Here is a 16,717-nt window from a genome sequence, read left to right on the forward strand (position 1 = left end):
GGGTCGCTGTTCATTTGTTTTCTTCACACACTGTGTGTGATGTGAGTTAATAGATAAAACTACACTTTTGCACAGAGGGAATGTTCATTAACCGTTCTGGTGTCCTTTGGCACATGAAAGGCATTACCCACTTATGCAAGTCAGAATGGTTGCATTTATACAAGACACCTTATTCTTGGTATCGAAGAAGTCGGGTAGGTATGAGTAACAAGTGTAATAAAGGTAAGGTTGCATGTTCATTGTAAAACTCAAATAATGGTAAGCAACAGTTCTTCACTGACATGTCAGGATAGTTTATGAACTGCATGAACCGATTCTCAAACAATGCCCATCAGAGAACTTGATGATTGAGCAGCAGCAATTTGTGTCGTAAGAAGTTCCTAGGTTTGGCTCCTACGAGTGGCAAGTTTTCTTTCGTTTTCAATCCCATTGTTTTTTTATTACGAATCTGAATCTTATCACAAATTAACCCTCAATAATATTCTACATTTCAGCTCAAATGCTATTTACCCCTACGCGTTTCTCGGCTTTGCTGTTGGCTTCATACGGTTATAATGGAAGCATATCACACAGGTGTTAAATTAACAAGTAAAATGTGTCATTTATATATGAAAGTTGCAAATTTGTTTTATCTGCCACCAACTGCACCTCACTTCCTCTTTGATGCTAGCCAAAATTTCGAAGTTCAATTATTCCTAAATTTAAGTAGTTCTTGAATGTCATGCAGGCATAACGTTTTTTTTTTTAATTTTATACATGTGTATTACATCTTGCGTTCTACTGGTGCGAGTGCGAACGATAGAGTGCTTGCAGCTGCAAAATGCGACGACACTCAGCGGCGCAACTGTCGAATTCGACCGTTGTTTCTACAGTTATAACCACAGTGATCAGAACATGCTTCGGCGAGCTTAGCCACGGCAGCTGGCGGCCGTGGCTGTGCATTGCGTCCTTTACTAGATGCCTTCCCAGCGGAACATAAAGAGTTTCCTGCGGAACGAACCTGCCCTCAGTTGTGAACGAGCGTCGCAAGGTGGCGCTTGTGACCAACGCTATCGATATGGTGTACTCCATACTATCAAAACAAAGATTAGTAAGAGGCGATTGGAAGATTGGTAGAAGAAAAGCACGGTGTTTACGTGGTCGGTACCACGATGAAACCACGGTCGGCACAATCCTCTGGTGCGCATTTTAAAAGTTGGTTGTCTGGCACAAGAACAGCTGTCGCCTGTAATATACGCTGAGCTAAGATGAAGGTTAATGGCTTTCGAGATTGACGCGAATGCATGAGGAAGATTTCGGAAGCCACGCGAGTAGTGCCCGCTGGTTCCGCCAGCTTATAACAGTCGCGACCTACACCTTGTCGCGACTGACACTACACTCTAAGAACAGTTTACACCCTTTGGCTTGCCCCTTCTGCCACACAAAAATAATCGTCATCTGCCTTGATGCGTTTCCTTTCTTTATCGCTGCGAGCCCAGAATTTTCCAGTAACGAATGGCACGCGCGTTATCAGCATAGAACAGTTCACACCCTTTGTAGTGCCCCTTCTGATAACGCGCGTGCCGTTCGTCACTGGAAAGTTCCGGGCTTGCAGCGATAAAGAAAGGAAACGCATCAAGGCAGATGACGATTATTTTTGTGTGGCAGAAGGGGCAAGCCAAAGGGTGTAAACTGTTCTTAGAGTGTAGTGGAGAGGAAAAAAAGGAGACGGTTTGGCAGCTAGTTTTCCGCTGATGCGTCAGGCATCTAGTAAAGGAGGCAATGACTAATAAACTCTATGATGGCTTAGCGTGATGACGTATGGAGAGCGTATGACAGATACTTCCTCCGTGGACAGATATGACGTCTCGGTGATGGCGATTTCAGAAAGACTAGTGCCCGAACACGCACTGTGAGCGAGGGTCTTTCAAGTAGTTCACCTTTGTCCAGCTATAGTATTAAGTCACTTGAACCAAGCGTCCGTCTGCTTTCCATAATAAATCAGTTTTAGCTGCTTCGCGCCAGCTACGTCACAGGACGCGTTGAAATAACCGAGATTCTAGTTTCGTTTTCTGTCCTGGGCTACGGTTTTGGAAGAGTGGCGATTTGACTTGTGTTTAAAGTGTGGAAATAATTGCGTTTTTTTTTTTTTGCTTAACCTGTCAAACTAGCCTCTTGCTTTTTGAAATGCAGGCGCTTTTTTTTTCTCTCTCTCTCACTGTTGTTTGTTTGATGGCCATCATCGCGCGCTTTTCATCCCCGGCGTGATTAACCTCGACAGCGTGTCTTCAACGGCGCTGCGCACACCAGTGTCGCAGGCAGCGCGGGGATAGCGCAGGCGCGCTGCGGGTCCCGGAATTGCGAAGGGTTTGGCGGGTGCCTGTGTGCTAGCTTCCCCGGCGCGGTTGTAGGAGGTGAGGCAGTTTTGAAGAGCGCAACCAAAGATCCCAGCAGCAGTAACGCCATGGTGAGTAAATAGTGCTTCCGCGCTCGAAAGCTAAATGCAACCTTGGCTCTGTGGCGCCTATTCTTGTCTTGGAAGCACAGTATAAATAGACTGCCGGGGAGAGCCGCTTGTGCTGTCGCTTTGCTGCCTGTAGTGGCTATGGTGTCAGTAGGTACTAGGACGCGATACTATTATGCGCGCTGCTGTTACTTCAGACGTGCGACAAAGCGTATGCTGCCTTGTTTGAGTTCTGGAAGTCCACTGATTGATTTTCGCTGTTGCGATGGTGCAGCAATTACTTGCTCAATAGATTACAAGTGAAACGTGTGGCTTTACACTTGGTTGTCGTTTTGCTGGCCGCTGCGTACACATTGTGTAAGCCTAATTTGTGCAATATTATCGCGAGCCGCGCGGTCGTCGGTCTTGCTACGCAGTTGTGAGCCCTTTGTTGAGGTGCGAGTGTAGTGTTGCCAGGTGGTGTCAGCTACTGCTGTCCTGTAGATGTACTGTACATACTACACGCTTTATTTGCGTGTGTGTGTGTGTATGTGTGTGTGCGCGCTTATCATCATAACATCGCGGGTAGCTTCGAGTGAAAATATCAACGGCCTTTCGGTTCCCGTCTGGTGCTCAAAATATTGGGGTTTCGGATTGAGCGCCACAGGTGTTTGAATGCTGTAGGGAAAAAACGGGGAGGCGTTGTCCCTAGGTCGCGGAAAAGAAAAAAAAAGTTGCGCCATCCGATTTTTAGATTTTGTAGCTGGCTGCTGTTCGGCTTGTTTAATGACACCACTCTGGTAATTTTCATACGCGCTAAAGAGTTTGCAGACCTGGATTCATAAACATGGCTGGGCAGGCAAGCATTGTACTACCTTTTCTCTAGTTGGGCTACAGGTTACTGCTACTTGGCCAGTTGTATGGCGAAGTTTTATACACTGAAACTTTAGCAGTGCGTGTCAGGTTTCGTTTGATGGTCTCGAAAGTCCATGTTCAGCATTTTTTAGAGAACAATCAGCGTTGATCCTTATTAACTTGGCGTTGAGTTATTATGGGGCAGATACTTATCGACACCTGCTGCCCTTTGTTCTAGAATTTCGTACTGCCGGTCCGCCCATTTGTTTGTATGAGGTCTTTGTTTTGCTAACGATGCATGCAGTTGCAGGTTGACTTGCATGAGGTGGGGCGTACGAGGTTATAATCAAAAAGGATCACGTTCTCTTTATAGCATGTTCGGATTGGCAACTGGTCTGTTATCGTAGGGCTCGCATTATAGGGTATCCTCGATTGGTGTAATTTCTTTGTAATTTTACGTCATTATGCCGTGCCTTGATCAGCTTTCAATGTTCACGTTTATTTCTACGCATTGCTCTAGTTGCTTATATCTCTTCCCGCTAAACTGTCATTTCTGACGATGGTTGCGTTAAGCCAAGCACAGCCTTTCTCATTCTTTCCTTAACGTTTCTTTTTAGTCAACTGCAGTAACGTAGGGCCAAAAACGTCAGATGCTGACAAGTGCTTCCGAAGAGGTTCGGAGGAATTATTGAGAAACCCTAAATATGTCGGCACTGATTTGATTAGCGGTTGTAGCGTGTTAATCTTGCATTCGTTTAAAAAGTAATGTTGGAACTGAATTAAGGCTTGATGCTTTGATAAAATGGTTACCCAAAGGCATATATCACTAATAAGTATGGAAAGCGTATTTACAATCTTTGTTTACTCTTTCCTTGATCTGTGTATACTAAGTCAGGAGTAGGAAAAAAGTGAACATTAATGCACATATGGCAGTAGGATAAGGCTGCAACAAACGAGCGACACTTATGAAAAATTTAACATGCCATTCAGCCACGTGACAGTAAATCTTGTCTAAAGGCTAGTGAAACATTACTGTATGAGATGGTTTCAGTAGGGTATAAAATTTCAGAGCCTTGTATGCAAAGTATAGTCACTTGCTTGAATGGTGGAACATAGCAGCACTATTGGATGGGGCAAAGAACATGTGTAGATGGGATGGGCACTGGACATCAGCCTGTTTTACTTGCAAGTGCATCTCAAGCATGGCAAGGCTCAAACATTGAATAAAAGCTGCGAGAAAGTGCAGTGGGGGCAGCTATTTCATATGAAATAGGTTAATGTCCAGTGCCAATCTCGGCTACTTGTGTTCCTTGTCCCATCCACTTATTGCTGCTGTTGAGTATGTTCCACCATACCAGCAACCAGCCAAGCGAGCTTTTGCTGATAACTAACTCCCTTGTTTGAGTATGTTATGTGACTACAGAAATTTGATGTGTTTTGACAATGGAGAGCATACGCATTGCACGCATTGTTTGTGTGTGTGCATCGTGCAAGAACCATGTCTTGGCTTGTCAAACACCGAACTTGTCCATCTGCACTTCTAGACTGTCTTTCTTGGTCCCTTGAGTGTCATGCTATTTTTATAAAACACCAACTTGTCCAACATTCTTTCCATCTCACTCACAATATTAATTCTTTAGACTTTTTTGCTTTAACTTTCCAACCTATAACCCTTCTATATTGGTGGCTTTCTGTCTTATGTCTGTGTGACGTGCGAGAACCATGTCAGCATGTCAAAAACCGAATGTGTCCATCTGCACTTGTATTGTGCATCTTCTTGGTCATTTGTGTGTTGTGCCATTTTTCGTTATTATGGATTACCAACTCTCCCAGCATTCAGTCCTGATAAAACATTAGCATTGTTCAATATAATCAATGTGTATGAAAAAACAGGTGTATTACACATTTGACATGCAATTCACTTATGTATTCTTGGCAGCTTTGTTGTTGCTTATCTTGTGTACTTTTTCTTCATGTCTATTACTGTAATGCATTAACAAGAGGACTTGATCTAGGAACAATTGCTAAGGGCAGGTTAAGTAGGCAACTGTGTTACAGTCTGCTACCATTGAAATTGCGCAAAGGCTCAAATTGTCTTTTTTCATGGAAACTGTTTGTACATGTGTGCTAAGCTTGTAGCATTGTCTAATCTTGTCTTTACATGTTCCGTAGTCCACAAACAGCACTGAGGGTTCACATTCCCCATCACCAGCTGCCCTGAATGCACCACGATACGGCACCATGGTACCCAAGCGCATATTTGTTGGGGGCATCTCTGCAAATGTGAGTAATTGTTATACGACGCAGCCTGAATAGTTGAAAGAAAAATAGGTGTTAGTGTGATTAATTCGTTTGGCATGCCACTGGCAACAGCCAATCCAATTTTGCTGTTACATTTTCTGTATTAGAGATGAGCTTCTAACAGTTAACCTCAAATAGATTAGTCCCTTTGCCATTCTTTGCAGCAGTTGGCCATTGGACATCAGTGTCTCATAGAATGCTATGCCATGCCTCTTGTCATGTCCATAAGCTTGCCCCTAGTCTGCTATTTTGGGGCCTGCACAGCAGGTAGCACTTATTGGTTTCTAGATCGACACCAAACTACCATTCAAAGCAGTAGAATTGGCCAGGCAACTTATCAGCTCAGTACAAGGCAAGGGGTGACAAAGAATGCAACAAACAGGGATGGAAGTGCTGTGCCAATTGCGCCATCTTGCTCCAAACCATCGAGCTGTGCCAACTTGCACCAAAACACCAATTTCGTATGAAGTTGCCAAATTTAGCAGGATGTGCGTGTTCAGTGGCAACCACACAGTCGTAGTCATTGGCTTGGGCTTAGCCTTGCAGTCCAAGCCTAAGCAGTCCATTTTAGTGTCGGCGTCCTTGGAGTGTGGGTGTGTTTCGTGGAATAATTGTTACTAGGCCACAAGAAAATGACAACCGTTTTGTGCTATACAATGCATAGTACAAACACAAACGAGGAGGGGCTCTTGTTGCAGTTCGACCGCCTCCTTATCGAATTTGTTGAGGGATCAAATACATAAATAATAACTGCATCGCCATTGCCAAAGATGCTGCAAATGAATTCTTGAACGCTACGCACTGTCAAGACAAGTAAAATATGTTTTTTTTTTCACAAAAGAATATACTTGTATGTCCAAAAGATTGTGCCCGAAATAACTGATATCAATACTTCCATGTTTCTTGTCTATTTGATAAGTAAAGAAAATATCACACAAACTTTAGAACTGTATCATTTCGAAACCAGCAAAGTAATGCATGCCGCTAATATGAAAAATGAAATGAAGAAATTGAGGACAAACATGTTAAATAAACTTTGTCATTCACGAACCTTGTTTACATTTCTGTACATATGCGACGGCCAGGGAAAAATCTGTGACGCTGTCCCTTGTTCCAATGTATTGCACAGAAGCAGCTGTCACTGGTGGTGTATTGTGAGTAATTGCAGCGAAATTATAGTCGCAATGGAAAGCACATATATAAAGCAGTTCTGCAAAATATACGAGGGTGAGTCAAATGAAAGTGAGCCATTGTGAATATATGACAAACGAGCTATTTTATTTAAAAGTAGCTTCCATGAGCATTAGACATTTGTCCCACTGAGTAACGGGTCGCATGATTCCCGTCTCGTAAAACTTCTTGGGTGTGTGGCTTAGCCATTTCCGGGGAAAAGGGAATCCTGGGGGTTCAGCCGATGCTGGGTGTTTGGACCTTTATGGCCCCTTGGCGAAGGCAACACACCTCTTTGGCCTCTGCTTCACGTAGACAGCACCCCCGGACTGACCCACCCGGGGGAAATCGGTAGTTGCCTTTTCCTGTCCCCCTCTCCAATCTGCGTCTTTCTCTCTCCCTTTCAATCTTGCCTGTCTTTTCCTCTCTTCTATTTACTTCCGGCTTTCCTGGCAGCAGGGGTTAACCTTGTGTGGGTGGCCAACCTTGGGTACTCCAGATTGGGTTACAGTAGCACCATACAACTGGCGAGGGCTTGACTTACTCGTGCAAGACTTGCTCCGTCCCCATGTTGGGCTCTGTGGTGGGCGGTTGGCGCTGCTGCCGAACTCAAGATCCCTATATTATGGCTTCTAGTAAACTGATTCCCCTTGATCACCCTCTAAAGAGAGGGCGCACCGATGCAACCTTTCAATTCTTTTTGAAGAACACTGAAGAACACGTCCCTAAGTACCACGTAATCCACAGTGAAGGCAACACGAGCATGCGTAAATTCTCCCTCTTCTTGGTGGCGAAATGCCTCGCAAACACGATATGACCTGGCTACAAAGCCACAAAGACGTCCAATGGAGACCTGCTCCTTGAATTGAAGGATAAAACCAAATATGATAAAATGAATGACTTGAAATGCATTGGTGGTGTAGCAGTCACTGTGTCGGCACATCGAACCATGAACACGAGCCGTGGAGTAATCTCGGAAGACGACTTGTTGGTCCTTAGTAATGAAGAGCTGCTTGAATGTTTTCAGGACCAAAATGTCATCAAGGTAGAAAGAATCCTAATCCGCAGGAATAACGAACAACTTCGAACAAAGCACATTGTACTAACCTTTGGTACTAGTGTGCTGCCTAGTACATTGGATGCAGGCTATATCAAAGTACGTGTTAGGCCGTACATCCCAAATCCTCGATGGTGCTTTAAGTGCCAGAGGTACAGGCATGGATCCCAGACATGCCGAGGAAGGCAGACTTGTGTGAAATGCAGCTCGAATGATCGTCAATCAGGCACTTGTGACTCATCTCCACATTGTGTGAACTGTGATGGAAGCCATCCAGCCTTCTCCAGGACATGCCCTAAATAGAAGAAAGAAAGAGAAATCATTGCACTAAAGGTCAAAGAAAATATAACAATTGACGAAGCAAGGAAACGTCTTTCGTACTTAGATGACACAAGCTTTTTCAAGGTAGGTGCGACGAGGGGCTGCGTCACAAATGCCTCGGGAGTCTACCGCGACCACTGATAGTGGTCCGGTAATCACGCCACCTGCCCCCCTGGTGGCAGCAGCAACTGCTGCTCCATCATTATCGAAGGTGGGCCTGCAGACCTCGGTTCCGCAGGTCCCAAAGCTAAACCGAACTCCACGACCTGGGACGCAAGTTTCCGCGCCTAGTTCACGATCCTCCAGCACCTCAGAGAAGGTCATGAAGGTCGATCAAAGAACCCCGGCGTCATGAACGCCGAAAGATCAGCGCTCTCAGGAGCACACTAGGAGGGATAAAATTCCTGTAACCGCTCTGAGAAAGGGACCGGTAACCTAAATGGTTACAGTCTTTGTATACTTATCTATCTATACTTACCACGTGCTCTTGAACACAGACAACAAAAATCTTCCTTGCTATGGCTACACAAATAATTCAGTGGAATGCCAGGGGCCTATTTCGCAATCTAGATGATGTCAAAGATCTACTTGAGGAATATCAGCCATGACTCCTGTGTTCAAGAAACACATTTAGAGTCGACACACAATAACTTCTTAAAGCAGTACAAAGCAGTACATAGTTTTCCGTAAAGATCGAAATAATGGTAATTCTTCTTCAGGTGGTGTGGCAATCATAGCCCAAAAGTGCATGCCAGCATGCATCACTCCAGAGTTAACTTGAAGCAGTGGCTGTTCGGGCTGTATTGTTCAATCAACTTATAACTATGTGCTCCATATGTATGTATATGTATATGTATATATATATATATATATATATATATATATATATATATATATATATATATATATATATATATATATATATAATATCGCCTGATGAACGGTTTGACACTGCGGAATTCGAAAAGCTTATTGACCAGCTTCCTGAACCCTGTATAGTAATTAGAGATTTTAATGCTCGCAGTACATTCTGGGGTGACTCAATATGTGGTGTAAGAGGACGGGCAATCGAAAAGTTCCTTCTTTCATGTGGAGCCTGTCTATTTAACAAGACAGAGCCAACTTTTTACTGTTCTACACACAACACGTATTCATGTATAGATTTAGCCATAGGGTCAGCATCACTTCTTCCATACCTGGAATGGAGAGTTATTAGTAATCCATATGGGAGCCATCATTTCCCAACACTCCTAGAAACAATAAAGGGGCACGATGGACCAGCTTACTCCAAAAAATGGAGACTTCATAGTGCAGACTGGTCAAAATTTAGAAACATATGTAAACTGTGCCTGAAAGATGTGGACCACCTAGGTGTAGAAGAACTGGCCAGCTACATCACTGAACACATCCTCTGTTCTGCTCGAAACTGCATACCTCAGTACTGCACAGATAAGGTCAATCCAAAACCGTGGTGGAACGAAGGCTGTGAAATTGCAAAGAAACGCCAGAACAAAGCATGGAGCAGATTTTTACGCCACCCAACGACAGAAAATCTAATAAATTTTAAGTGGTGCAAATCAAATGGCCGCTGTATCCGCCGAATATCCAAAAGGGAAAGCTGGACCAGGGTGTCTACCAACCGCGAAAACCGGGAATTCTCAGGGAATTTGAACAGTCTGGAAAAACTCGGGAAAAACTCAGGGAATTTGTGCTTCTGTCAGGGAAAATTAGCTGTAACTTTATTGAAAGGGAACGAAAGTCGTGTTAATGCTGGCTCCAGTAACAGAGGAATCGCAATGAATCGTCATTGACGCCGTGTCATCGGCACGATGTAGCCAGAGTAGTTAACGACCGATTTTCCAGACGCTTTTTCGGACATTCCCGATAATTTGCACGGCTTTGCGGCACCACCACGTACTGAAAGGCATTAGGTCTGAAATGGCATTAATCAAAGCCGCCACCGCCGCCATTTTGATTATCTCGCCGCCACGAACTGGCACAATAGACCTGAGACTCTGCCCAGGCGGCGCTGCGGAAAAAGCTGTCACCAGCGCCCCCATCGGAGCCTTGGCTCAAACTGAGTAGTGCAAGGAGAGCTGTCCGCAAGCGAAGGCGCATTGGCCACAATGGACCCTTCTCTTTCGTTTGTGTTGAGGCACGGTTTCCTAAAAATCAAGGACCTGGAAAGCTTCTTCCGCCCATCCACGCTTCGGAAAGGAAGCTCAGCAGAGCGAAGTACTTGTACAATATAAAATAAAGTCTCGAGTGTTATTTCGGCGTGCTGCAACTCGCAAGTACAGAGAGCATCAGGTTTGTCTGTATGCATATCAGCATAAAAATCTAAGCATTTCAAAATGGTTCATATTGAATACGTCCTGAACACAAGACTTAAGTATCTCCTATATTTTTATGTATTTTATCGTAATGTTTAGTCTCGCAATTATTTACAGAGAGTATCCTTTCAAACCTTTTCCAGGGCAGCAAACAGCGTGAGATCATAACGAAAGAAGCTTCCTACAGCGCCTACGCGCTGCATCTTTCTTTCTCACAGGAGCTACAGCATCGCTCGTACCTTAATTTGAACTTTTCGCAGACGCTTCGAGCAACAAGCGTGCACAAATAAATGTAAATACACACGACATTCTTTTTCTTTACACACGTGCGTTACTTCGCAATTACTCGTCCAGTGCTCCTACAGCAACTTCATTGCTCACATTTAAAAACGCAGTCGAGCAGGCTCAGCACATTGCGAAGCGTGCTTGTATCGGCGCAGGACATACAAAATACCGAAAGTAGAAATGAGCTCACGATACAACAATGCTCTAGAACAGGATTTTGAATTCATAAATGAACCAAAATGTTTGGTTAAGCTGACCTGCAAATCTCTCCGTTCCACTTGTTGAATCAAGCGGAGGCGGACGTCTGTTAAAAGGTGGAGATATCGATGGCACATAAACAGGATGGTTCGCAACGTTGTCTTTTTCAGTTACCAACGATGTGGCGGCTGCAAATTCTTGAGTTCTCGCTTGGTTACCACGGTCCTCCGTCAGGCCTACGCAACACAATTACAGAAGAACAAAATTGTCACACTTTCTCATGCGAGCCGCTGTGTTGTGGGGAATGCAAGTAATCCGATTACCTAACAGGTTGAACAGCCCGTATCCAGCGCTCTCACCTTTCCCCTTCATACGATCGCGATGGAAATCGGTAAAACTGAACGTTGTTATTCCGTCCTTCACGTTCATGGCTATTCACAACACAACAGTAGCGTCGATTGCGGCGTTTCTTCGTAGCGCGCGGAGCTAATGCGGTTGCCGTCGTTTCCGCCATCAGTCTGAAAAGTGAGCCAGCAAGCGCTTTATGGCAATTTGGCGGCGCGTCCGACTAGCGTAGAAATTCATAGCTCTCTGTCTGGGTGTTAAATGCGCAAAACACTCGCAATATGGACCAAAATCTAGTTAAATTGTTGTTTCGCCGTCGCTAGCTGCATAGGCAACTTAGCAAGGGAGTCGGGCTTCGCACTACTCAATTACTGCCTCTTCGCACCGGCAGGTGGCGCTACGCGTCTTGCAAAACTCCAGAGTCTGACGTCCATCGCACGCAGATCCGCCGGCAGCCGTAGCCACCACCACGGCAACGTTAGGCCTAGCTGCTTCTACGTTCGCTGTTAAGCTTCTTGCCGTGCGGTGCCGTGTTTTTCATTGAAATAATTTGCTGCTGTCAGCAATGGCACCAACACCACGTTTGTAATCTTCGCCATTGGCTTCGAAGCTCGCAGAGCACACACAGCGCGTTTCGTAATGCCAGTCTCCGAAAGTTAGCTTCGCCTCATTACAGCAGTGTTAGGCGGTGAAGCTTAACAAGCGGGGAGAAGGGGCAATTGTCACGGGACACAGTATGTATTCCTTAAATATGCGTGCGTGCACCCCCATCTCCTGTCACAGTACGAGCACTGATATGCCTCATAAGTGTACTGGCAGGCCTTAAGAACTTTTGCGGACGTGCCTGTGCCAATTTTAGCCCTTATAGGCAGTTAGAGACATGCATTCATTTTTTTCGGACTGCCCGATTTTTCGTATGTTTTTGCGGCCCCTAGGGAGTCCGAAAAATCGGATGTTGACTGTACAACTGACCAAGAGGATGCTTCAAATGATCCATGGGGTGAACGTGTGGCAGAAGGAGGATGAGAACAGGAAGGACCGACGTCCTGAGGAATTAACGGGAAATGAAGCGTGCCGCCACCTCTTTGAAGGAGCTTGAGCTCAAAAAACAAAGCGTTGGCTGATGCCGAGATGCAGGTGTCCCTCATTCAAACCAAAATAAGCTATTTCAAGCAGTGAAACCCTACACTGAGATGTTTTGTATGGGCTGAGAGTATGTCATTGTCAGGACAGTTGAGATTGACTTCCCAACTGCTGAGAGAGAATCTTAGTTGTGACAAAGTTCAGGCCTCATACCGATGAGCTTGCTATCAGTTGATAGAAATAGCTCGTATTTGAAAATGTTCGACCCAATTTGCAATGGGTTTTATCATTTTTTTTCACTGTGCATTTTACTAACACCTTCCTTCTGTTTTCTTTTTAAATAGATATTACTCCTTACTATTCAAACTGGATTAAGTCATTTTTTTTTTTGTTTCAACATGCTTACTAGAGAGTGACAGCATCGGGCAACATGGTGTCAGCCTGTCTTGACATAAAACAAAGTTCTGGCTCATTCAGGGAATTTAGCAAAAGTGCTCAGGGAAAACCTGGAAAACTCAGGGAATTCGGAAATGTCATCTTGGTAGACACCCTGTGGACACACTACGTATCCTCAATAAACTCATACACGGATGTTGGCAAAGTATATAACACGGTACGTAAACTAAAAGGACAACGTCCAAATCCTTTTCCTCTCGTCACTGGCTTTGGTGATACAATAGAACATCAAGCAAACACACTTGGTGAGCACTTTGAGAGAGTATCAAGTTTGGAAAATTATTCCGAAAAGTTCTTACACCATAAAAGAATAGCTGAAAATATACCTCTGTGTCCAAACAAGTCATCAGAAAGATACAACAAACCACTAACATTCCATGAACTCAAGCTTGCCCTAGGCTCTTGTGGCAGCTCGGCTCCAGGCTCTGACACAATAACATATCAAATTATCAACAATCTGCCTGGTGAGACCCTAAACTGTATCTTAGGTCTTTACAATAATATTTTTGCAACTGGTCATATACCCTCATGTTGGAAGGAGGCAATAGTCCTGCCAATACTGAAACACGGCAAAGACCCTTCCTTAGTTAACAGTTACAGACCAATTGCACTCACTAGCTGTTTACTCAAGGTATTTGAAAAAATGATTAACCGTTGCCTTGTTTACTTTTTGGAATATAATGGTATGTTGGACCCTCACCAATCTGGCTTCCGAAAAGCGAGGTCTACAACCGATAATCTAATTCTCCTTGAGTCGTATATACGCGATGCATTTGTACACAGCGAATACTATCTATCTGTATTCGTTGATCTTGAGAAGGCATATGATACTGCCTGGTGATATGGTATTCTGCAAGACCTGTCGTCCTATGGAATTTGTGGTAGTATGCTGAACATTTTGCAAAATTACCTCTCTGAAAGGAGGTTCCGCTTAAGAATTGGCAATGTACTATCACAAACTTTTGTTCAATAAAACGGTGTACCACAGGGAGGAGTGCCAAGTTGCACACTTTTTATAATTAAAATGAACTCCCTCCGCTTTGTTATACCATCCATGGTGTCTTATTCTGTCTATGTGGACGACATCCAAATCAGCTTTAAATCTTGCAACCTGTCCATATGTGAATGCCAGATACAGTTAAGTGTTAATCGGCTCACGAAATGGGCAGACGAAAACTGGTTTAGATTCAGTGCAGAAAAACTACCTGTGTGCTGTTTTCCAGACAAAGAGGGGTATGTCCTGACCCTTGCATTACAATGAAAGGGTCAATAGAAATAGAGATAAATAAAATAGAAAATGGTAACTAGAAAAGAACAAAAATTTCTGGGTGTAATCTTCGATACTAAGCTAACCTTCATGCAGCATATAAAACAGTTGAAGCTGAAATGTCTTAAAACTATGAACCTTTTAAACATTTTATCTCACCAGTCGTGGAGAACAGACAGGTATTGCCTCATATCGCTTTTTAAAAGCCTTGTGTTGTCATGCATAGACTATAGATGTATTGTTTACCAGTCAGCTTCAAAGACAACACTTAAGCTACTCGATCCTGTCTATCACTTAGGTATCCGCCAAACACTATCCGCCAAGCCTTTCGTACGAGTCCTGTACAAAGTTTCTATGGGGAGTCGGATCAGTGGCCACTGGATTATCAGCGTACTGTAAGATTTGGCAGTCGTAGCTGTAGGAAGGAGCTTGACTCTTCGTCGGGACTTAGGAGAGCAGGATTTATTTGCAGGATTTACGTTTGAAACAAGACATTCATCGACAGTCTAGCGTGACTCCCATATGGAGCCCTCAAGACTAACATACAGCAAACAGCTCACGAGCACACAGCTCACTACGATGACGAGCACACCCAGCAGCCGACAATCGCTGCTTATAAGCTCTCTGCTTGACGTCATAGTTCGACGTCATTCAAGATGACCCCGCCCTTTTGGAGGATGAGGGACGTCATACATGTGCCGCACACACACACAGGTGTAGAGGTCCGGAGCCGACGTCAGAGGGGCTTCGTAGAACTTCGCAACGGCGACGAGGCTAGAGGTTGGCGGTTTCAGCACAAAGCCTGCTTCGTCGAACTCCTTCACTCGCAACGGCGAGGAGGCTAGAGGTTGGCGGTTTCAGCACAAAGCCTGCTTCGTCGAACTCCTTCGCTCGCAACGGCGACGGGGCTAGAGGTTGGCGGCGGCATTCCAAGATGAGGTTACCACCGCTGGCGTAACTGGCTGGCAAACTTGCAGTGCAGCTGGCCGTTCTTAACAGTACATATCTCGGAGTCACCTATGCAATAAGAATCATGTCGCTAAAACATCCATGCAAAGCAGTCATAAGTGAAAAGTCCACATATCAGTTGTACTTAAACAGGCCTTCACACGCTCCGCCGTTCCCGTTAGCAGTAAAATCTGTTGCGGAAAAACTCGTAGTAGTTTTCACAGATCTGCAGGAAAGCGACTATGCTGAACCCATCTTACCTTGGAAGCAGTGTACAGTCACCTGTGACTTATCCTTTACAGATCTTAACAAAAAGAGTTGTCCAAGTGCCCGCATCCTGCAACATTTTTTGGCCCTTGAAGACAAGTATAGATCTATGGCATTTTTCACTGATGCTTCAAAGTCTGAAACTTCGGTATCATGTGCAGCCCATGGCCCAAACTCCTCCAACTCTAACACCTTGCATAACCATAGCAGCATCTTTACAGCGGAAGCATTTGGTATTCTGATCACTGTTGATTACATAGTACAGCACAAGATACAAAAGTCTATAATATAACAGATTTCTTATGCGTTGTCACAGCCCTGTCCTGTGGCAAAGCAAGTCGAAACTCTGTATTAAATCAGCTCCTTAAACACATTCACATAACGAATAAAGAAAACCTTGCTCTTGTTGTATGCTGGGTGCCAGGCCACTCTGGGATTGCAGGCAATGAAATGGCGGACAAAAATGCCGGACAAGCGGCTCATCGGGATAAAATTGATGTAAGCTGGGTACCTGGTGTAGATATGAAACCTGCGATACGAAAGGTGCTCCGTAATCATTGGCAAGCTGAATGGGACAAGGAAGTTGAAAACAAGCTGCACCTGCTTAAACCGCAGTTAACCAAATCTTTCCCAGTGAAGCTTAAGAGACACACCGAAGTCACCCTGGCATGACTCAGAATAGGACACACTTATGGCACTCACAAATACCTCTTGACTGCAACTGACCCACGGACGTGCACATGCTGCAGTGAGAACCAAACCGTCCTACATGTCCTCATTCAGTCAGTCAGTTTTTATTTGCCGGAAAATCGCACCATCCTGCGGGTGGCAGAGACTAAAGGCATGGTTGCCTGACGAGGTCTCTGCCCCCGTAAGAAAAGGAGCAGTCTACAGCAGTACAGCAGAGAGCTGGTACAAAAAATAGAAGCTGCGTTACAAATAGTACACGCATACATCCTATACAATATGGCTCTACTTAAGCACTATGGACAGTTTTTAAAAAAATCACAGTGAAGATTCGCTCATATCACAAAAACACCTAAAAGGAAGTCAACAATTGAAACGGGAATTTACATTTATCATTGTTAACAATTTCAACGGAAAACAAAATTGCCCGCAGTTCATGTTTGAACGTTTTTCTGGGTAGGCAGAAATCCAAAGTAGAAGCACGGTTATTTAACATGTCTATTACCTGATATTCCAGATCTTGTTTTCCATAATTTGTTCTGACTATTTTATTTCTGCGTTTGGGGTTATGGATAGTGTCAAGACAGGTGTGTAAGTTCTGTGGAGTTTCTTTTTATATATTCGCTTTGCCAGTATCTATAAATAGACTTTATTTGCAGGTAAAACATCAAATCTGGGAAAAAGTGGTTGCGTCGGCAACAATCTAATGGGGCTGGTGTGGT

At 44.3% G+C, this 16,717-nt stretch overlaps 1 protein-coding gene across 1 annotated transcript in view; it reads left to right on the forward strand.

The window, feature by feature from the left end:
* Positions 1–3,156: 3,156 nt before the first annotated feature.
* Positions 3,157–16,717, forward strand: part of Rpn6 (regulatory particle non-ATPase 6) — a 113,841-nt gene continuing 100,280 nt past the window's right edge. The window contains exons 1-2 of the mRNA XM_075680289.1: positions 3,157–3,281; positions 5,450–5,560. Of these exons, the coding sequence (XP_075536404.1) occupies positions 3,270–3,281; positions 5,450–5,560 (123 nt within the window). The 5' untranslated portion in view covers positions 3,157–3,269. The remainder of the gene's footprint in view (positions 3,282–5,449; positions 5,561–16,717) is intronic.

Source organism: Dermacentor variabilis, chromosome 2 (genome assembly GCF_050947875.1).
Source record: "Dermacentor variabilis isolate Ectoservices chromosome 2, ASM5094787v1, whole genome shotgun sequence".
In the NCBI taxonomy this organism is placed as follows: Eukaryota; Metazoa; Arthropoda; class Arachnida; order Ixodida; family Ixodidae; genus Dermacentor; species Dermacentor variabilis.